The sequence below is a fragment of the Hemitrygon akajei genome, chromosome 6 (genome assembly GCF_048418815.1).
Source record: "Hemitrygon akajei chromosome 6, sHemAka1.3, whole genome shotgun sequence".
Classification (NCBI taxonomy): Eukaryota; Metazoa; Chordata; class Chondrichthyes; order Myliobatiformes; family Dasyatidae; genus Hemitrygon; species Hemitrygon akajei.
This window is the reverse complement of record NC_133129.1, coordinates 131757660-131781025: the sequence shown is the minus strand read 5'-3', so window position 1 is coordinate 131781025 and position 23366 is coordinate 131757660. Positions and strand designations below refer to the sequence as shown.

Below are 23366 nucleotides of genomic sequence, written 5' to 3'. Positions count from 1 at the left end.
TGCATTCTCTGTATTTGCAACTTACTGCCCCTTGCACTGTTGGTGTTTAGGGCAGCAATGAGGGTCCACCATCTCTGTCTGTCCATACCATCGTACACAGACATAGAAGGTTTCTTTGTTGTTTCTGTAACAATTTTTTTTTTAACCAGTCATGGTTGTTAGCCCTGTGCTGAATCCCCAAACCTGGAGGACTGGTGGATCACTCTTTAACTGGCCTCTACCCTTTGACCTGTTTAGCATGGGTGACCCTACCAAGAACCAAAGTACAGGGTCCTGACTCTAGCCAATATAACTCTCCAGGTCATTGAGGCGTGCAAGCCTCCAAACTCAATTTCAAGGTCTTCTTGTAGGTATATTTGCAAATCTGCAGAAGAAAATAGGTTGCTCCCAGGGGTGAAATTAGGAGTCATCTGGGGTGGTGTTGGATGCTGAATGATTGAAAATAAGTCCCCCGGATTTTCATTGTGATGATGGTGTTGAGAGTAGTGAAACTAAAATGAGTTTGTTGGATCGAAGATTACACACCACAACGTGCAAATTGAATGGCTTAGAAAGATGATATTCAGTCTTTTGAGTGAGAAATTAATTTATCATCTTGCTTTAGCATTCAAAGAAACTGACAAACTCTGTGGAACATTGTGTGGATGATGCTTTGGAAGGACTTGTGGCCTGGAATGTAGGAATGCAGCTGGTGCAGGGACATCGTATCGTTATCAGGTCGGACTTAAAGAACATTAAAGGCAAAGTGGCATTACTGTCTGGAGGAGGCTCGGGACATGAACCAGCTCATGCAGGTATCAATTTTAAAATGTTGATCTTAGTAAATCTCCATAAGATTTTAAACCTTTTACTAATAATGGATCAAGCAGGTACAATCGGTTCAGTTGCTTCAGCTGATAGTGGTTTCACTTTTGAGTTAGGTAGTTTTGAACTCAATGTACTATCCCACATTTCAAATACTAGAAAACTGCTGCTTTTGTAAAGTGACATCTTCTACATGAGAAATTAACTTAAGCTCTTGGTTGCCTTTTGAGGTGTGTTAAAACAACCTGGTGATTTTGATGAGCCAATAGATAAGTAATTAACGAAATGTCTGAAAAAGCAATGGTACTGGAACTTATTCCTTCAAGATCCTTCACTCTGAAAAAAACAACTATCTTAACTCTTTGCCATTTGTATTTTAATGTGTTGTCCCACGAATGCATTGTCCTCCTTTACTATGTAGGCCTTGTTTGCTAATCAAGCTTTTTGTTCAGGACTTTACAAATTATTCATAAATGGTTATACATTTACATTTAAGAGTGATCATCAAGAATGTGTATTTTGAACATACATACAAGGATGTAATGTTGAGACTTTATAAAGAACTGGTGAGACCTCACTTGGAGTTTGTGAGCACTCTTGGGCCCCTTATCTTAGAAAGGATGTGGTGAAATGGAGAGGGTTCAAAAAAGATTCACCAAAGTAATTTCAACTTTGAATGGCAATGGCTTGTATTCAGAAGAATGAGTTGACCTAATTGAAGCCTATTGAATGGTGTAAGGCCTTGATAGAGTGGTCGTGGAGTAGATGTTTCCTCTGATGGGAGAGTCTAAGACAAGAGGACACAGCTTCAGAATAGAGGGGCGTTGTTTTAGAATGGAGATGAGGAATTTGTTTTAGCCAGACAGTGGTGAATCTGTAGAATTCTTGGCCACAGGTAGCTGTGGGGGTCGTCTTTATGTATATTTAAGGAAGTGGTTGATAGATTCTTGATTGGTCAGAACATGAAGGGATATGGGGAGAAGGCAGGGGATTGGGGCTGAGAAGAAAATTGGATCAGCCATGATGAAATAGTGGAGCAGACTCGATGGGTCAGATGGCCTAATCCTGCTCTTATGTCTTATATCTTATTAGTAATTGGACAAGATTACAGAAGTGGATAAAGATAAAGACAAAGCATAATATGGATTTGGAAGCTGGACGAGAATTTTAAATTTATTGTGCTGTTTAAATGCGTGTCAGTATAGCTCAGTGAATCAGCTATGAATGTAGGCTTTTATCGGCTGGGGAGCAGGTGACTTCCCCATCCTATCATCAGCCAAATTAATGGGTGTGAGTACAAAGGAAGCCAGCCAGGAAAATATTTAAGCAGTTTAAGGCTAGAAGGAATAAAACCACAGCTGAGGAGGTCAGAAAGACTAAGATGTAGATCATAGGATAATGTTACAGAGATGATAATAGGGTAATATTGATGTAGTTAAAATGTGGTTCAAAGTTCTTTCGGAATATTACATCAAAGTGGTGAAAGGTTCTGCTGTTCAGTTGAAGATAAATAGGTAATACAAATCCTCTGTTGGTAGACCCATTAATGCTGAAGATCATCCTAAAGGATTAAAATGTTAGGTCATTGGTTGTTCATCAGCCATGCTTCATTCAGTGGGTTAGCATTGGACAGAAGCAGCAGTACAGGTGTAGGTTAGACAGACACAAAGTCAATGCTTTGTGTATAGTCGATGTTTGTATGGTATTTGACATGATTTGATTTGGGTTGGGTTGTTGATTTTGGGTTTAATTTTACTTTGGCATTCTGGCCAAGTACGATGATCAGCAACATAAGAAAGACAAGATGTGAGACTGTTTGAATGAAGAATTGGAGGTTTGTTTACTGCTAGTCCTATCTGATGAATTAGTTCAGAAAATGTAGGCATTGTTGCCAGCTTTTCTCCACTTATTGCTTTGGTCTGAACCTTCAAAACTTGAAAATTGAATTAAATATGACAGAGCACTACAAACTCGCAGGACCTGTGTTGCTGAACACTGCAGGACTCCTTCATGGATGACAATTTTTAATCCATAGATGATGTAAATATTGTACTCATTTTAATGAAAATTAAGCAAATATTGTATATACATTAGAAACCTTTTTCTAAAATGCATTCCTTCAGAGCAATTCGGATGGTGGAATTGTTTAACACACTGGGGCTGCAGATGTATACACTCAGTGGCCACTTTAATAGATATAGGATTGGAACCTGATGCAGTCCTCTGCTGCTGTAGCCCATCCACTTCAAGTTTTGATGTGTTGTGCGTTCAGAGATGCTCCTCTGCACAGCACTATTGTAACACTTGGTTATTTGAGTTACTGTCATCTTCTTGCTTGCTTGAACCAGTTTGGCCATTCTCCTCTGACCTCCCTCATTACCAAGGTGTTTTCGCCCATAGCACTGCCACTCACTGGGTTTGTTTTTAGTTTTTCACACCATTCTCTGTGAACTCTAGGGAATATTATGTGTGAAAATCCAAGGAGATCAACAGGTTCTGATGTACCCACATAACCACCCTGCCTAGCACTGGCAATTGTTTCACAGTCAAAATCACTTAGATCACGTTGTGTGGTTTGAGCAATAACTGAATCTCTTGACCATGTCTGCATGCTTTTATGCATTGAGCTGCTATCACACATTGATTAGATATTTGCATTAAAAAGCAGGCCTACAGATCTACTTCATAAAGTGGCCACTGACTGTATATTTGAAAATGCACCTCAACTGTTAAAAGCCAAGCAGAGCAAGTTATAAAGAGGGGAAAAAAATGTGAATTCTGGCTCTTATATTCCGAGGCTGTCATTGGATTTTGGAAATTTCTTTTTTTCAGGCTATGTTGGAGTAGGAATGTTGACTGCTGCTATTGCTGGAGATGTTTTCACTTCTCCTCCAACTGGAAGTATTTTAGCAGCGATTCAGACCGTGGTCAGAGCGGGAGCAGGTATGTACACAATGAAATAGTGAAGTCCCCAAGATGTCCTTTTGACATCTACTATATAGAAAGAACCGATTGCAGTTATGCAAAACAAAATTCTGTAAGTCAGTCTATCTCATCAACAAGTTGGAGATGTTTATTACTAAATTTGGTATTGTGACTAGATTTGTATGTATTATAAAAGTTATTCATTAATATAGTGACATGCTACAGCTCCAGATTAAAGAAAACAAATACCTGGAATATTTATGGGATAGCCACTAATGAACTTGTTATTTTGATTACCTACCTTTATCCCATGTTGTGCTTATCATTTTATGAATTAGACCAGAATGTGCCCCATTTTTGTTAGCACTAACTTAGAAAAGATTGCTTTCAAAGTCCATCTAGATAAAGCCCATAGAGACTAGCCAATCTACCATTTTTTTTTCTGTTTCAAACTCGACAGAATTAATTTGACACGACTTTCACATTTTTGTGTTGGCTGCCTCTAATGTATTAAATTTTATCCAAAAATTCTGTCATAACAGATTGTGATGACTTTGTCATAATTGATATGAATCTGTCATATGGTTGTATATCTCTCATTCTTAACACAATGTTGTGATATTGACAGTTTGCATCTTTCCATCTTCTTACTCCTTTAAATAGGAGATTCAAAAATTGTCATTATCTCCTGTGAAATTTCATCCCATTGTTCTTTTAATGTCATGAGACTTATCCATTTTCAAAGATGATAACTCCTTAATATATCCCACCTTGTATAAATATTTCACTTGATATTTTTACAAACATTGACTTTAACTATGGTATCAGCATCATCTCTGTCTTTGGTTAACACGTGCAAAATACTCTATAAGTGTCTTACCTACATTTTGTGCATGTATAGGTTACCTTTTCAGTTCTCATGTAAAAGCAAGGATGTAATACTGATGCGTTATATGGTATTGGTCAGACAACACTTAGTATTGAGCAACACACACAAAATGCTGGTGGAACACAGCAGGCCAGGCAGCATCTATAAGGAGAAGCACTGTTGACGCTTCGGGCCAAATCCTTCGTCAGGACTAACTGAAAGGAAAGATAGTAAGAGATTTGGAAGTAGGAGGGGGAGGGGTAAATCCGAAATGATAGGAGAAGACCGGAGGGGCTGGGGTGAAGCTGAGAGTCAGACAGGTGATTGGCAAAAGGGATACAGAGCTAGAGAAGGGAAAGGATCATGGGACAGGAGGCCTAGGGAGAAGGAAAGGGGAAGGGGAGCACCAGAGGGAGATGGAGAACAGGCAGAGTGATGGGCAGAGAGAGAAAAAAAAACTAAATATATCAGGGATGGGGTAAGAAGGGGAGGGGCATTAATGGAAGTCACTCCACTCCCTCCGTCTTCTCCTATCATTTCGCATTTTCCCCTCCCTCTCCTGCTTTCAAATCTCTTACTATCTTTCCTTTCGGTTAGTCCTGCCGAAGGGTCTCGGCCCGAAACGTCGACAGCGCTTCTCCCTACAGATGCTGCCTGGCCTGCTGCGTTCCATCAGCATTTTGTGTGTGTTGCTTGAATTTCCAGCATCAGCAGATTTCCTCGTGTTTGACGTAGTATTGAGAGCAGTTTCGGGCTCTTATCAAAGAACAGATATATTAGCATTGGAGGGAGTCCAGAGAAGGCTCATAAGAATGAAAAGATTAATGTACAATGAGTGTTTGATGGCTCTGAGCCCATACTTGCTGGAGTTCAGTAGAATGGGGTGGGAGGGGGGAAATCTCATTGAAACCTATTGAATATTAAAAGACCTAGATAGATTGGCCGTGGAGAGCATGTTTCCTATAGTAGGGTAATCTAGGACCAGTGGGAAATCCTAAGAGTACAAAGATGCCCCTTTAGAACAGAAGTGAGGAATAACTTCTTCAGTAAGAAGGTGGTGAATTTGTGGAGTTTGCTGCCATAGACAGCTGTGGAGACATTGGGTATATGTAAAGTGGAGGTCGATAAGGTTCTTGATTAGTAAGGATGACAAAGGTTACAGGGAGAAGCAGGGAGAAAGGGATTAAGAGGGATAACGAAGCAACCATGATGTAATGACGGAGCAGACTCTGGGTCAAGTGGCCCTATTCTGCACCTACGTCACATAGCCTTAAGTGCCTCACTATTTCTCTAGTTATCATAAGACCATAAGATATAGGAGCAGAATTAGGCCATTTGGCCCATCGAGTCTGCTGTGCCATTTCATCATGGCCGATCCAATTTTCCTGTCCGTCACGTGCCTTCTCCCAGTATTCCTTCATCGTCTGACCAATCAAGAATATATCAATATATATCAAATATATGTAAAAATGTGGCCTTCACAGCTGCATGTGGCAAAGAATTCTACAGGTTCGCCACTGTCTGGCTAAAGAAATTCCTCCACATCTCTGTTCTTAAAGGACACCCCTTATTCTGAGGCTGTGTTCTTTAGTTTTAGAAGCATCCTCTTCACATCCACTCTATTAAAGCCTTTCACCATTTGATAGTTTTCCATGAGGTCATCCCTCATTCTTCTGAATTCTATTGAATACAGGCCCAAAGACATCAAACACTCTTCACATGACAAGCCATTCAATCCTGGAATCATTTTCGTGAAGCTCCTTTGCACCCTTTCCAGTTTCAGCGGTTTTATCCTCTTACAAAACAGCTTTGGATTTTTTTTAAATTTTACTTAATATATTTTCATACCATATCTATTCCTTTCTAATTGTTTTATTTTACCCTGGGATTTCCTATATTCCTCCAGGGTTTCTTCTGTGCTGAGCTCAGTGTATCTGATGTAAGCTGTGCTCTGATGCTCTGTTACCCCTTTCAGTACCAGGCACTGATATTTTTAACTATATTTTAAGGCAAATGTTTATATCTTGCTGCTTCCTCATAGCTTCTTTGGTACTACACCTACTGCTTCTCTGTTCTCCCTTGCTTAATATCTGTTGCTAAGACCCCCTCTGCCTTGCCACTTCTTCCAGGAGGAGGGAGTTTGTGTGGCACAGTACTTATGCGTAAAGTAAGTTTATGTACTATACCTCTCTTCAAAGTATTAGTAAAACAGACCATTGAATATTTTCAAGATAAAGATAGACAGACACTTGATAATGTGATGGAAGATTACTGTGGGTGGGTGGGAACAGAGTTGAAGGTGTGTTAAAGTTGGAAGTGATAGAGGTTGATTTTCAAAAGGCCATAATTAGAATTTTTGGTTAAAATTAAAACAACCAAGGAGATCATATATTATGGTAGCTGAGGTCTGCAGAAGCATATTTTGTAGAAGCAGAAGAGTTGTCTTCATGATCAGCTGAGAACAGCTACCTTCTGCAAGAAAATTTGTAGCCAGCTCCAAACATGATTATGGTCTTTTATAATTTTTTAATATATCCATTTCCTTCAGATATAACATCAACTGCTCTCTACTGGCATTTTCTAAAACAGTAGATTCTGGCTAATTGGGACATATTGAGATCAGTTCATTTTGACCCAATAAGCAGTACCCCAATTAGCTGGTTTCATGGAAATTGTTATAAAGGTATAAGAAAGACACATTGCATAGAAAATTATATATTCAAATGAAATACAGAACAAATTAGAATACTACCAAATCTAGTACAGTACTATTAAACTGTGTGATAGTTTCTAATACTTACCAACCGAGGAATTCATCTGCATCACATTCTTTTAATTATAAATGAACAAAATCATTGCATTCACAGAGTGCAGATGATAAACTGCTGTCAACTATTGCATCCTCCAAATCTTCATTTTCATTGTAACACTCAAGATGATTATTGATACTTCCAAATTCTTCATAGTTTCTTATTTGTTGAGGTAGTGAAATCATTTCATTTTCACTCCTGATAATTTCTGACATCTCCAAACCTGAATACTTGAAACCATGGTGATAAAAACAGATTAGAATTGTCTTACTGCTTAATTCTTATCAACTATCAGTGACAAAAATTGCTGCTCCAACATCTCCTGCACAATTTCCATCATTACAGCTGCACCACAAAGCTATTGCTTAGCCCCCTGCTCTACTCGCTTTATACTTACGACTGTGTGGCCAAGGACAGCTCAGATGCCATATTTAAGTTTGCTGATGATATCACTGTTGTCTGAATCAAGAGTGGTGACAAATCAGCATATACATCAGAGAGAGATGGTAAATTTGGCTGAGTTGTGCCACAACAACAACTTATCTCTCAATGTCAGCAAGAACAAGGAGCTGATTATTGACTTCAGGAGAAGGAAACCAGAGTCCTCATCGGGGGTTCAGAAGCCGAGAGGGTCAACAAATTCATCGGTGTTATCATTTCCAAGGATCTGTCTTTGGCCCAGCACTTAAGTGCAATTGAAAAAAGCATGGCAGCGCCTCTACTTAGAAGTTCATGAAGATTCATCTAAAATGTGTCGTGGAGAGTATATTGACGGTCTGTACCACAGCTTAGTATGGAAACACCAATACCCTTGAACAGAAAACCCCACAAAAAGTAATGGATGCGGCCCAGTCCTTCTCAGCTAAAGCCCTTCCCACGATTGAGCACATCTACAGAGAGTGCTGTTGCAGGAGAGCAGCCTCTATTATGAGGAATCCCCACCACCCAGGGCATGCTTTCCTCTCACAGCTGCCACCAGGAAGAAGGTACAGGAGCCTCAGGACTCCCATCACCAGGTTCAGGAACAGTTATTACTCCTCAACCATTGGGCTCTTGAAACTGAGGATTTGCCCCATCACTGCACTGTTCCCACAACCTGTGGACTAACTTTCAAGGACTCATTTCATGTTCTTAATATTTATTGCTTATTTATTTGTTATTATTACTTCTTTTGTATTTGCACAGTACGGTGTCTTTTGCACATTGGTTATTGGTCTGCCCTATTGGGTGTGGTCTTTCATTGATTGATTTTGGATTTACTGTGTACACAAATCTCAAGGATGTGTAAGGTAACATATACGTACTTTGATCATAAATTTACTTTGAACCTTGTTTTCTAAAGATAAGCTCATGCAGTTGATGCTATTTAAAAGCTTACCTCGCTGCATGGTGTGGTATCTAAACAGCCTTGTAAGTCCATGCGATTAACATGAGTTGGAAACTGTTTGGCAACAGTTTCCTGTCCCTATTAAGTGGTATAATGTGCTGATTAAATGAAGGGAAACCTTGCTATTTTCTCCATTTGTTTTTGTTCTTATGAGTTTTCTAAAATAAGCAGCTGTTCTGGTTGACTGATGGCCCAATTCTAAACTGTGTCATCTCTACCTTTTGATAATGCTTCTGTGCAATGCTTTGGGACATTACTTTTATTTGCACAACAGGTTCTGTATTCATTAATAACTTCAAGAATTATTTATCTGAAGGGAATTGATTTAGTTGGTTGGCTGTGGAGTTGTGTTGATTAAGAAGACAACTATGATGCATTTTAAAGACCTATTTATCTGTATTTTCTACCCAGCTGGTGTACTGCTGATTGTCAAGAACTACACAGGGGATCGGCTAAATTTCGGTTTAGCTCTAGAAGAGACAAAAATGAAGGGAATTCCTGTGGAGATGGTTATTGTGGCTGATGATTGTGCCTTTACCAAGCAGAAGAAAGCTGGGAGGAGGGGTTTGTGTGGCACAGTACTTATCCATAAAGTAAGTCTATTTGCCAAAACTCTTCAAAGCATTATTAAAGCAGAGCCTTTGAATACTTTGAAGGTAGAGGCAGATAAACATTTGGTCATGTGGTGGAATGTTTAAGTCTGAAGCCTTGTTGATTTATCAAGAGATCAATGGCACATAATGGGACTGGAAATTTTTACAAAGTGATGCATCGTACCCAGTTCAGTACATCACCAGGAACTTTCTGACCTTTTTTGGAAACCAGTATTGTGGCAAAGGACTAAAACTGATGAATATTATACCTCTGTTAAGAATGGGTTGAGATAGGTTATAATTAACTGATCTTTGATTTAGCCCTGTTAAATATCTTGGCCTAATAGCTATTGAATTTCTAAGAAAAATGTTGTTCATGAAAACTGGAGACATCATGTGGGTATCTAGGTATTCCATTTACCTGAAGCTGTGACACATGGAAAGTTCCAGACATATGAAATAACTTCTGTTGGAATCCAGTTCAGTGTCCATGATTTTTATTTATAAATGCATTGCATGAAGTTGAAGTAGAAGCCTTTTGTTTTAGGTCTGTTTTCTCTCTCACCTCCTGTCTCAGAACAAACTTTATATCCAGATTTGTTTGTAGCCTATAAATAGTTGCTACAAATGGTAACTCTTACAAAATAGGTTTACATGAAACGCGATCAGTGGCAGTTACATTGCAAATGATGGTAAAATGGAAGGTGTAGTATTTGATGCTAACAGGTGAAAATGAGCAGATAATATATAATGGATACCAGTGAAAGTTACGAAATGGAAATGATAATAATGCAGTGAGTGAGAATTTTGTGCTTTGAAAATTTGAGTTTAAAACATTTCCTTTGAGATTTAAAAACTTGCATGTTGGGATTTGCTGTACTGAGAAAGGACTGAAGCTAGAGACTGAAATTTGAAAATGTGGCAGTAGCTATTCAAATCAGACAATGATGTTCTCCTCTGGCATCACACCAGAAGTCACAAGTTGCACAACTATTCTTCCTTGTCTTGTGACTCTTTAAGTTAAACAAAATGCTGCCATGTCCCTTCATAATTGGATACTTCCTTATGCAATAGTAATTGGTTAGTGACCAGAGGCCAACTGCTGATGTCTTTTGAGATTGCCTCTGATCATAAAGTAATGACTTGAGAGAAGTATTGATAAAACCTTTGAAAGTTTTTCTCCATCAGGGAAACAAATATTTTCAGAAAAGAATGAAAAAGAATTAAAATGTTCAGGTATTTAGATTTAAGTCCCCATTGGCTCTTCTTAATTGACTAATTTTTGCTGTTGACAGATAGCTGGGGCCATGTCTGAAATGGGAAAGTCACTCAATGAAATTTTAGAGAAACTGAACACCACTTTAAGTAAATTGGGTAAGTGGAAACCAAACAGTTTGTAGAAACTGTTAACTTTTCAGTTTCATGACCCTTTATCAAAATGATCCACCTCCGCAGATGCAGCAACCTGACTTTTTGAGTATTTCCAGCATTTTCAACTTTTTCTTGAGACTTCCGGCTTCTGTAATTGTTTTTTACTTCACTGCTACCTCTAATGATGCTTGCATGGTGCACAGTGTAGAAAACATTTCTGTGCGATTGTTGAAGTTTACGCTACACTAAAAAAAAAAACAGTTGGTTTGAATAATCTGCCAGGCAGATTGGTGAGATTTGCGCATTTGCCAAGCAGAACCATAGAGCAGATTCAGTGTGGATAATATTGTAGAGTCTAAAGTGGGTGCTGGGAACTGCTTCAAACAAAGGGCATCGAAGGCATGAACATGGAATTAGTTTATCCATCACATATGTATTCTTCTAGAAATCGAAAGATTGCTATTTATCCCTTATTTCAACATTGTTAGTGTTCTGACTTTGCATCCAGATACCATTCATGGATGGTGGGTGTGGGAGGATGCAGGCCACAGCTGAATATCTGCCAAGGGTGATATTCATCTATGGCAAGATAGAGGGCAGTTAGAAACCATATTTTTTGCTTGTGCACTGTCATCCTAATGATGCACTGCTCAGTTATCTCTTAGGTTTCGTTAGACTTGGACCTTGCTTGTAGATCGTATTGAAGACAGATTAATCCAACAAATTGAAAGCTGGAATATATGCCATTACAATTCTTAAATCTGTTCCATCATACAATATGATTGTGACTGATCCAGTCTTCGGTCTGAAGTCTATTTTCATGCAAGTTCCTATAGTCCTCAATTCTTCTAAATCTTTAGCACTCTATTGTGTTTCTGGGATGAATAGCTGCTATTGCTTAACTTCGACTTGAATATATGTCACTATGTTATGCATCCATTGGCAGCAAAATTATGTGCATATTCTGTTGATTATATTTTTTGTTTTTGCCCTTAGGTACAATGGGAATTTGTTTGTCACCTTGTAGTGTCCCTGGATCTGGACCAACCTTCCATTTGGATGCTGATGAACTGGAACTTGGGCTGGGTAAGAGATTGTTCGTAGAACTAAGTTTCGTATTGCTAATTCATTACATACTGTAGAACAGTAAATTTGGTCGCAAAAAGTTATCTTTGTAGAACACAAGCCGTGGAGCTGGACCTAGGAAATCAATGATAAAATAGACACATCACCAGGTTATTCATTACTTGATATTGCTCCACTGTTCTGTTAGATCTTCAATGAACCTTTCAACTCAGCACCACTTTCATGCACTTAACTCCATATCCCTGGATTCCTTTCATACCTAAACAGGTATAAATCTCTTTTTTGTATATACCTTAAGACTGAGTCTCTGTAGACTTGTTGGATAGAGAATTCCAAAGATTCACTCTGCTCTGAGAGAAGAAATTGCTCCTCCCTCTTCTGAATGACCATTCCTTATTTGAAATTGTGACTTGTGTTCCAGTCAGAGAACCATCAAAATCATATTTTTTTTCAGAAACTCATCAAGAAATATGTGCCTTTCAATAAGATCACCTCTCATTCTTCTAGAGGTATAAAGTTAGTCTCCTTAATCTTTCCTCAAATGACAAACTATTTATTCCAGGAATTATCACAAGTGTATCCTTCTATGGATAAAAACCAGACCAGTGCCAAGATCCTATCCCACAATTGCTCCAAATGATTGGAGATGGAAGCCACTGCCATTGCATTCAGATTCTGCTGTAAGATGGGTAAACATACTGTTAGATTTCATAATTGCTTGCTGCACCTGCATGTTAACTTTCCTAAAGAAACCAAATTCCTTTGAGTACCAGTATCATCTATTTACTATTTATTCAGCAAAAGCTCTCAGTTCCAACAAATCATTCATCCTCCGTGCCCTTGTTTATTTACTTAGCCTGTTTAGATAGATAGATAGATAGATATCCTCCTGGATATAGATATAGGATATAGATTTATATCCTCCTGTAGCCTCTTTGTATCTTCTCACTGCTCATATGGCCACTGAGCTTTATCATCAACTTCAATCCCTTTCTCCAAATCTGTGAACTGCTGGGCACCAACAACATTCCCTGTCAGAGCTTTCCAATGTAAAACTGTTACTTTCCTTTTAGTCTTGGGTTTCTGTCCATTAATCAATCTCTGATTTATGTTAATACATTACCTCCAATACCATGTGGTCTAGTTTCAGGTGGTACCTTATCAAAGAACTTCTGAAAGACCATATCAATTGTTTACCCTCTATCTACTCTGCTAATTATAAGAGAAAAAAATCAAATAGATTTATTAAATATAATTTGTCTTCCAATAATCTAAATTTACTAAGTACTAAGCTAAAATCATTGATCAGCAGAGGAAAAATCTGGCATAGTTGCTCTTAATCCCATTCCTGTATGGGATTAAATACTAACATGAAAGTTTTAAGTTTAATGATACTTGAATAAAATATTTAGGCATTGTGTAATGGACAGCCAATTCATTTGTTTGTACTCTGATATGTATTGATTTGGTTATTGTAAGAATGACTTGGATTGTCTGTTTGAGTACTTTCCCAATCAGATTTTGGCCCAGTGGATCAATGTAGAACATTTTTTTTCCTGAGTTTTGTGTGTCAAAGTATTAGATTTACATCTTGTGCTAGACCAGGGCATCTATGGATTCTTCTACTTCTCTCTACTATTGGGCTCAATATTAGACAACTATCAACTGTGATCCGATTTTTAATGTTAATTGGGAAACGAATTGCTGCAGACAGTGGATGGAACAAGGTGGACTGGGCTGGGCTTAGATTCTGCCCTTCTGTTTATATTTAGCAGTCATTACTCAGGCATATAAAGGTTGCTGTTTAGATTGAGGTATCAGAAGGTGAATGAACATCGTGCAATTCTGTGTAACAAAACTCAACATTTTATTGAGAGAGTAGAAATGCACAAATAAGTACAACAATTATTCTGAGGCCATGTTAATTCTTTATTTAGGTATCCATGGAGAAGCTGGTGTTGAGCGGATAAAGGTAAGAGAGCTTTAAATAGTGAACTACAGTTGGGGAAGGAAGCCTCATTTCTGAGATTTGGTGTAAAGTACAAGAAACAAAATGTGAAAAGATCTCTGTAGAATATCTTTGCCCACCTAAGGGTGGCTTCATCTTGACACAAGAGGATGCCATGGACTAACATGTCAGAATGGGAATTGAAATGTTTGGCCAGCAGGAATACCCGCTTGTGGCCAATGGTGCGGAGCTGCTTGACAAAGTGGTTCCCCAATTTAGGACGGGTCTCACTGATGCAGATGACACCTCATCAGGAGTACCTGATACAGTAGACGACCCCAGTAGCTTCATAGGTGAAGTGTTGTCTTACCTGGAAGGACTACCCGGGACCCTGAATGGAGGTGAGGGAGGAGGAGTATGGGTGGATGTAGCACTTTTAACCAAGAACTTTAAACCAGTAAAATCAATTGATGTTATTGCATGTTGTTTGAGGGATTTGCTATAAGCAAATTGGTTTGTTTTTCTTTCTCTGTTATTGTTACTTTTTACCTAACTCTTTCAAAGTACAGCCATTTGCATCTTGTTTCTGTATTGTAAATGACTCCTCACTCAATTCTCTAGATTGTTCAGATATTCACTTGTTATCTGTTACCTGTTCCTGCAGATGGTATCAGCTGATGAAGTTACACAAAAAGTTATTGATCACATGCTAAGTCCCTGTAATGAATCTCATTTGAGTTTGAAAGCAGGTAAGTACTCCTCCAATTCTATGTTAAGGAGTGAATAAGCACTAGTCCTTAATGTACTAGTCCTACATCATTCTAGATATACTTTTACTCACGTTCATCACTACTGAAAAATATGGAAGTCACCAAGAAGCAACACCTGAACCCAGAAAAAATAGTAACTTCTAAGAACACACACAAAATGCTGGTGGAACGCAGCAGGCCAGGCAGAAGCACTGTCGACGTTTCGGGCCGAGACCCTTTGTCAGGAGGGTGTTATGTGTTGTTTGAATTTCCAGCATCTGCAGATTTCCTCGTGTTAACTTCTAAGAACTTTCTGGAAAATATCTCAAAGCCTTCTCATGCTGTTTTGCAAGTTTACAAATCCAATTTTACAGATTCTGAGCAATAGTTTTGAGTTGATGCATTATAAATTCAGACAAATTCCAGAGAAAATATTTGCTTCCATGAATTAACCACACTTTAATTCAAAATATAAAATGTAATAGTAAAGAAGGTGTTTATTTTCTGGTTACAGATAAAAGTCTGAGGAAAAGGAAGGGCTCTGGTCTGTGTCAGGTGTCCCTTTGAGGGAGGAACAGGGGAACTATTATGCACAATATATAAATATTTCCTTGGAGGATAAATGGGGAGAGACTAAAGTCTTTTCATTTTCCAGATTTCATATTCACTTTCTAAAAGTATGGGTTTGAATATTTAAAGACATAGAATGTTTACTTGAAAGATGATGGAGGCGATTTTGTGTTGTAAAATTGTGAATGCACGTTGAATATCTGTAGCTTGACTGGAGCAAATTGTTTCTTTACTGAAGCATTCATACCAGTCATTGAGATGCTGTGTGGAAATAGTTAAAAGAATATAAACAAATGTTACTATTTTATTGTCAGAGTTATACAAAGTACTGAATTAGTTCCTAAATTCTAAAGTTTGGTGTTACAGGCTTTGCCCTGAGCTGTTTAGTGCTTTAAAGTTAGATAGATAGATAGATAGATAGATACTTTATTCATCCCCATGGGGAAATTCAACTTTTTTTCCAATGTCCCATACACTTGTTGTAGCAAAACTAATTACATACAATACTTAACTCAGTAAAAAAATATGATATGCATCTAAATCACTATCTCAAAAAGCATTAATAATAGCTTTTAAAAAGTTCTTAAGTCCTGGCGGTAGAATTGTAAAGCCTAATGGCATTGGGGAGTATTGACCTCTTCATCCTGTCTGAGGAGCATTGCATCGATAGTAACCTGTCGCTGAAACTGCTTCTCTGTCTCTGGATGGTGCTATGTAGAGGATGTTCAGAGTTATCCATAATTGACCGTAGCCTATTCAGCGCCCTTCGCTCAGCTACCGATGTTAAACCCTCCAGTACTTTGCCCACGACAGAGCCCGCCTTCCTTACCAGCTTATTAAGACGTGAGGCGTCCCTCTTCTTAATGCTTCCTCCCCAACACGCCACCACAAAGAAGAGGGCGCTCTCCACAACTGACCTATAGAACATTTTCAGCATCTCACTACAGACATTGAATGACGCCAACCTTCTTAGGAAGTACAGTCGACTCTGTGCCTTCCTGCACAAGGCATCTGTGTTGGCAGTCCAGTCTAGCTTCTCGTCTAACTGTACTCCCAGATACTTGTAGGTCTTAACCTGCTCCTCACATTCTCCATTAATGATCACTGGCTCCATATGAGGCCTAGATCTCCTAAAGTCCACCACATTGATGTTCCTACCTGGATTGTGAGAGGTTTTAATAGTCTTTAGTTGCTTCACAAGTTACAGCTGAACTTGTTGGTATGCTTTCCTTATGCTGCATTTCATTTTCCTCTGTGCCTCTAGGAGATCATATTGTGCTGATTGTGAACAATCTTGGAGGATTGTCCTGCTTGGAGCTGAATATTGTGGCCAATTCTGCAATTAAGTACCTGGGTAAGTTTACTAAGGATTTTCATGTGAGGCTCTTGTCTAAGGTTAAAACAAAAGTGCACAAAGAACAAACAAAAGAATGATGATTAGCATTCTAGACAACAAAGAGAAAGCAGTGACTATGTTATAAGAGTAGTTATTCAAACTGGTGCACAGTGGCAGGTACTGTTCGATCTAATATGGGGACCGCTGTTGATAACTATTTACATTATTTACTTGGAAACTGAAGTACAATTTTAAATTTGTGGATGACGCTAAACTGCTTGCTCTATTAATTCTGAAGACCAAGAAAATACAAAATTATATTAATAAAGTTGAAGAAATGGCATACATATTTCAGTATAATAAATATGAGGTGATGTATGGTTGTGCTTATTCAGAACACATTAAAAATAGTAACAAATAATATGCCATAAAATGCAAAGAAAATGGTGATTCCTTTCAGGAAGAATAGAACTGAAAAATAGGAAAATAGTTTTGAGATATCCAGTTTGGATAATGACCCCGGAGAAACACCACTAGTCACTGGTAGCCAACCAGAAAAGGCCCCATTTATTCCCACTCACTGCCTCCTATCTGTAAGCCAGTCCTCTATCTATGCCAATATCTTTCCTGTAATGCCATAGGATCTTAGCTTGTTAAGCAGCCTTATCAAAAGCCTTCTGAAAATCCAAGTACCGACATCCACTGCCTCTCCTTTAATCAACCCTGCTTGTTACTTCCTCAAAGAACTCTTAACAGATTTGTCAGGCAAGATTTCTCTTTACAAAACCATGCTGACTTTTGCTTATTTTATCATTAGTCTCCAAGTATCTCGAAACCTCAGCCTTAATAACAGACTCCAACACTTTCCTAACCACTGAGGTTAGGCTAACTGGTCTATAATTTAGCTTCTTTTGCCTTCCTCCCTTATTAAAGAGTGGGGTGATATTTGCAATCTTTCAGTCCTCTGGGACCATACCAGAATCAAGTGATTGTTTAAATAGGTTCCAATAGGTACATATAATGTCAGAGAAATGTATACAATATACATCCTGAAATTCTTTTTCTTCGCAACATCCACGAAAACAGAGTACCCCAAAGAATGAATGACAGTTAAATGTTAAAACCCTGAAGTCCATCTGCCCAGCTCCCCCTCCCATGCACAAGCAGCAGCAAAGCAACAACCCCCTCCTCACCCACAAGCAAAAAGCATCAGCACCCTCCACCGAGCACTCAAGTGTGCAGCAATCAATAAAGACACAGCCTTGCAGTACCCCAGAGACAACTAGTTCACCCAGTAATTCGACATACCACAGGCTCTCTCTCTCTCTCTCTCTCTCTCTCTCTCTCTCTCTCTCTCTCTCTCTCTCTCTCTCTCTCTCTCTCTCTCTCTCTCTCTCTCTCTCTCTCTCTCTCTCTCTCTCTCTCTCTCTCTCTCTCTCTCTCTCTCTCTCTCTCTCTCCCTCTCTCCCTCTCTCCCCCCCCTCTCTCCCCCCCCTCTCTCTCCCCCCCCTCTCTCCCCCCCTCTCTCCCCCCTCTCTCCCCCCTCTCTCCCTCCCTCTCTCCCTCTCTCTCTCCCTCTCTCTCTCCCTCTCTCTCTCCCTCTCTCTCTCCCTCTCTCTCTCCCTCTCTCTCCCCCTCTCTCTCCCCCTCTCTCTCCCCCTCTCCCTCTCCCCCTCTCCCTCTCCCCCTCTCCCCCTCTCCCTCCCCCCTCTCCCTCTCCCCTCTCTCTCTCTCTCTCTTCCCCCTCTCTCTCTCTCCCTTCCCCCCTCTCTCCCTTCCCCCTCTCTCCTTCTCTCTCTTCCCCCCTCTCTCCCTCTCTCTCTTCCCCCCCCCTCCCTATTTCACAGTGAGAGGGGAGATGTAATAAAACAACTCGCTGATTTCTGGGGTTAAAAGTCTGCTGTGCCACTTTTTCCAAGCTCTGTGCCCAAGGAATTCAGGTCTCTGGGCACACAGCCGGCAGCAAGCTCACTGCTTCTGATGTTCCATGTACTCCCGCGACACAGCAGTCGGCGCCACCAGCTCGTCTCCAGAGCCACATAAATCCGGCTCCCTGAACGCACACCAGTCTTCCAGGCCATGTCCTTGGCATATTGAAAAGTGATCAGTTGTGAGGCCCTGAGAGTGGGTCCCAATTCCACAAAGAACCAAAGTCAGTGTCAGGGTCTTCAAAAGAACCTTGAAAGGGAAAAAAAGGGATATCAAAGATAGAAATAGAGCTGCTTCCGAAGGTGCAAGCAAACGAGTTGCCATCAGGTGCCATCATTCTAAGCTCTGCCCCTTTGATTGTTGAAAGATCGTGGCCAATGCATCCATTATCTTTTCAGCAACCTCTCTCAGGACTCTTGAGATGTAATTCCTCTGGCCCAGGTGACTTATCCACCTGAATACGTTTGAGTTTGCCTAGCCCTTTTTCCTTTGTAATAGCAATGGCACTGAGCCCTGCTCCCTGACAGTCACAGACCTCTGGCACACTGCTAATCTCTTCCGTAGTTGTGAGAACTGCATCCAGCTGCAGCTTCTAACAATCCGCATTAGAGTTGGAGCTGGAACTGGATGAACTCTGGTTCATTCGGGAGGCTGAAGGGGTGATAGCTAGGACATATAAAACGGTTGTTACACCCAAGGTGCAGGACACAGGAAACTGGGTGACGGTCAGGAAGGGGAAAGGGAATAAGGAGCCAGAGCAGCGTACCCCTGTGACCATCCCCCTGAACAGTAGGTGTAACACTTTGGATACTATCTGGGGGTGTTGACCTAACAGGAAAGTCAGAGTGGTCAGGTCTCTAGCATTGAGTTCGTCTCTGTGACTCAGAAGGAAAAGGGGAGAAGAGGCACGCTGAGGTGATAGGGGATTTGTTTTTCAGGGAATGGATAGGAAGTTCTGTGGGCAAGAATGTGATTTTTGGATGGTATGTTGCCTCCTGGGTGCCAGTGTCTGAGGTAACTCAGATCGAATCTTCAGCATTCTTAAGTGTAGTGTGAACTGCCTGGTCATGCTCCATGCAAGTACCAATGACATGGGTAGGATGAGTGACGAGTTTCTGTGTAGAGAGTTCAGGGAGTTAGGTGCTAAGTTAAAGGACAGAACCACTAGGGCCATGATCTCATTATTGCTACTCATGCCACATGTTAGTAGGCCCAGAACTAGGAAGATTGTACAGTTTAATACATGACTAAGGAGCTGGTGTAGGAGGGAGGGCATAAGATTTTTTGCTTCATTGGGCTCTCTTCCAGGGAAAGTAGGACCTGTACAGAAGGGACGGTTTGCACCCGAACTGGACGGGGACTAATATCCTAGCAGGAAGATTTGTTAATGCTGCACGGCGGGGTTTAAATTAGAGTTCGAGAGAGATGTGAACCAGAATGCCAAAACAGTTGGTGGAGAGGTTGTGGAGCCAGATGTTGGTAAGATCTCAGACAAAGTTAGGAATCCACAGGTTGAGCATGGTATGACTAGTGTCCTGAGCTGCGTATATTTCAATGCACAAAGTATCGTTACTAAGGAGCTGCAAGGGTAAAAGGACCCTGATGTGAGCTGTATGTAGACCTCCAACAGTAGTAAGGATTGGTTTACAAATTACAATGAGAGATAGACAATACATGTCAAAAGGTCAATATTAAAATAGTCATGGGGGATTTCAATATGCAGGTAGATTGGGAGGAATTTCTAGAGTTCCTGTGAAGTGGCTTTTTAGGGCATCTCAAGGTTGAATCCACTGGGGGATCAGCTATTCTGGATAGGGTGTTGTGCATTGAATCAGAATCGATTAGAGACCGAAAAGTAAAAGAAGCCTTAGGGGCTAGTGATCATAATATGACTGAATTCATCCTGAAATTTGAGAAGGAGTAGATAAAGTCAGATGTATCATATTACAGTGGAGTAAAGGGAATTACAGAGGCATGAGAGAGGAGTTGGTCAGAATTGACTGGGATGACGGCAGAGCACCAATGGCTGGAATTTCTGGAAGCAATTCGAAAGGCAAGGATATATACATCCCAAAGAAGACGACTTATTCTAAAGGAAAGATGACACAACTATAGCCAACAAGAGAAGTCAAAGCCAGCATAAAATCCTAAGAGAGGGCATGTAATAGAGCAGAAACTTAGCGGGAAGTTATAGGATTGGGAAGCTTTTAAAAACCAACAGAAGACAACTAAAAAAGTCATTAAGTAAAAATGGAATAAGAAAGTAAGCTTGCCAATATCATTAAATAAGATACTAGAAGTTTCTTCTGATATTTTAGAGTGTAAAAGAGAGGCGAGAGTAGATATCGGACCACTGGGAAACAATGCTGGAAAGGAAGTGATGGGGGACAAGGATATGGCAGATGAACTAAATAAGTATTTTGTATCAGTCTTCATTGTAGAAGACTTTACCAGTATGGTGGAAGTTCTAGGTGTCGGGGTCATGAAGTGTATGAAGTTACCATTACTAGAGAGAAGGTTCTAGGGACACTGAAATGTGAAGGTAGATAAGTCACCTGGACCAGATGGTGTATAACCCAGGGATCTGAAAGAGGTGGCTGTAGAGATTATGGAGGCATTAGTAATGACTTTTCAAGAATCATTAGATTCTGGAGTGGTTCCGGAAGGCTGGAAAATTGCAAATGTCACTCCACTCTTCAAGAAGGGTGAGAGGCAGAAGAAAGGAAATTATAGGCCGGGTAGTCTGACCTCAGTGGTTGGATTATGTTGTAGTTGATTATCAAGATGGTGTCTCAGGGTACTTCTATGCACATGATAAAATAGGCCATATTCAGCATGGTTTCATCAAGGGAACTGCTTGCCTGACAAATCAGTTGGAATTATTTGAAGAAGTAACAAGCAGGATGGACAAAGGAGAACCAGTTGATAATGGATAGGTATATGGACAGGAAAGGAATGGACGGTTATGGGCTGAGTGCAGGTCGGTGGGTCTAGGTGAGAGTAAGCGTTCGGCATAGACTAGAAGGGCCGAGATGGCCTGTTTCCGTGCTGTAATTGTTATATGGTTATATGTGTACTTGGATTTTCAGAAGGGTTTTGACAAGGTGCCACACATGAGGCTGCTTAACAAGCTATGAGCCCATGGAATTACAAGAAAGATTCTAGCATGGAGGAAGCAGTGGTTGATTGGCAGGAGACAAAGAGTGGGAATAAAGGAAGCCTTTTTTTGGTTGGCTGCCGGTGACTAGTGGTGTTGCTCAGGACTGATTCTTTTATGTTATATGTCAATGATTTGGATGATGGAATTAATGTTTTTGTTGCAAAGTTTGCTGATGAAATGAAAATAAGGGAGCTGCAGGTAGTTTTGAGGAAGTCGAAAGGCTACAGATAGACTTAGATTAGGAGAATGGGCAAAGAAATGGCAGATGGATCACTGTGTCAGGAAGTATGTGGTCATAAACTTTGGTAGAAGAAATGAAAAGTTGACTATTTTCTTATTTCTTTTTCAATATTTTTATTGATTTTCACATAGAGGAATACAGAGTACATGAGGATATATATTATGAATCAAAAAAAGATAGAATAGTACCAAATACATTATATTTAAATCACACTTGCAATCGCAGTACCCTATAGTCATAATCAAACATGTACATTAATTAAATTGTAATTTGAATTGTAATAATTTTATTATAAAAAAGAATCTAAACCCACTACCAAAGTCGAAGCTGTATGATAAAGAAAGAAAGACGGAAAAAAATCCTTATCACATAGTGATTTGTTATTAGCCAACGTCTGTACTTTATAACCAAATCAAAGGTTTTGAAAGTAGTTCAAGAATGGTCCCCACAATGTTTGAAAGTCTTGGTTAGAATCAGAAATTGAACAAACGATCTTCTCTAAATTTAAGCATGACATAACATCACGTAACCATTGAGCATGAGTAGGCGGAGCAACTTCTTTCCATTTAAGCAACACTGCCCTCCTAGCTATAAGAGAAATAAAAGCCAATATATGCAAATCACAAGTCTCCAAAGTTATGCCTTTCCGTTTTCTAAATGGAAGGAAAATTCAAAAAACTGAGGCGCAAAGGGACTTGGGAGTCTTTTTGCAGGTTTCCCTGAAGGTTAATTTGCAGATTGATTCTGTGGTAAGGAAGGAAGATGCGATGCTAGCATTCATTGCAATAGAACTAGAATATAAAAGCAAGGATGTAATGTTGAGACTTTATAAAACACTGGTGAGGCCTCACTTGGATTTTTTGTGAGCATTTTTGATCCCGTAGAAAGGATGTACTGAAACTGGAGAGGGTTCAAAGGAGGTTTACAAAAATGATTCCAAGATTGAAAGGCTTGTCATATGAAGAGCATTTGATGGCTCTGGACCTGTATTTACTAGAATTCAGAAGAATGAGGGGTGACCTCATTGAAACCTATTGAATTGTGAAAGGCCTTGATAGAGTGGATGTGGAAAGGTTGTTTCCCATGGTGGGAGAGTCTAAGATTAGAGGACATAGTCTCAGAATAGAGGGGCATCCTTTTAGAACAGAGTTGAGGAGAAATTTCTTTAGCCAGAGAGTGGTGAATCTGTGGACTTCTTTGCTACAGGCAGCTATGGGAAGCAACTCTTTATGTATATTTAAGGCAGAGGTTGATCGATTGATCAGGGCATTAAGGAATATGGGGAGAAAACAAGAAATTGGGGCTGAGAGGAAAATTGCATCAGTTATGATGAAATAGCAGAGCAGATTCGATGGGCCAAATGGGCTAATTCTGCTCCTATATCTTAAGGTCTTATGGTCATAACATTAAATGTCTTCTAAAAATTAATGAAGACATTCATTGCATACACTTCATCAATCTTCTCCATTATCAAAAAAATCAGTCACCTCAGTCAAACATGTTATTTTCAACAAATCCATGCTAGCCAGCTATCCTGTATTAGCTCAAGCTTTTCCAAGTTCCTCTTAATTGCTTTCCCAAGATCCCCA

At 39.8% G+C, this 23366-nt stretch overlaps 1 protein-coding gene across 2 annotated transcripts in view; it reads left to right on the top strand.

Annotated features, from left to right (window-relative positions):
- The window catches only part of tkfc (triokinase/FMN cyclase), a 51966-nt gene that overhangs the window by 2102 nt on the left and 26498 nt on the right, over positions 1-23366 (top strand). For both annotated transcript variants that reach the window (XM_073049256.1, XM_073049257.1), the window contains exons 2-9: positions 605-794; positions 3637-3747; positions 9206-9387; positions 10683-10761; positions 11755-11844; positions 13782-13816; positions 14457-14541; positions 16376-16465. In XM_073049256.1, the coding sequence (XP_072905357.1) occupies positions 605-794; positions 3637-3747; positions 9206-9387; positions 10683-10761; positions 11755-11844; positions 13782-13816; positions 14457-14541; positions 16376-16465 (862 nt within the window). The remainder of the gene's footprint in view (positions 1-604; positions 795-3636; positions 3748-9205; positions 9388-10682; positions 10762-11754; positions 11845-13781; positions 13817-14456; positions 14542-16375; positions 16466-23366) is intronic.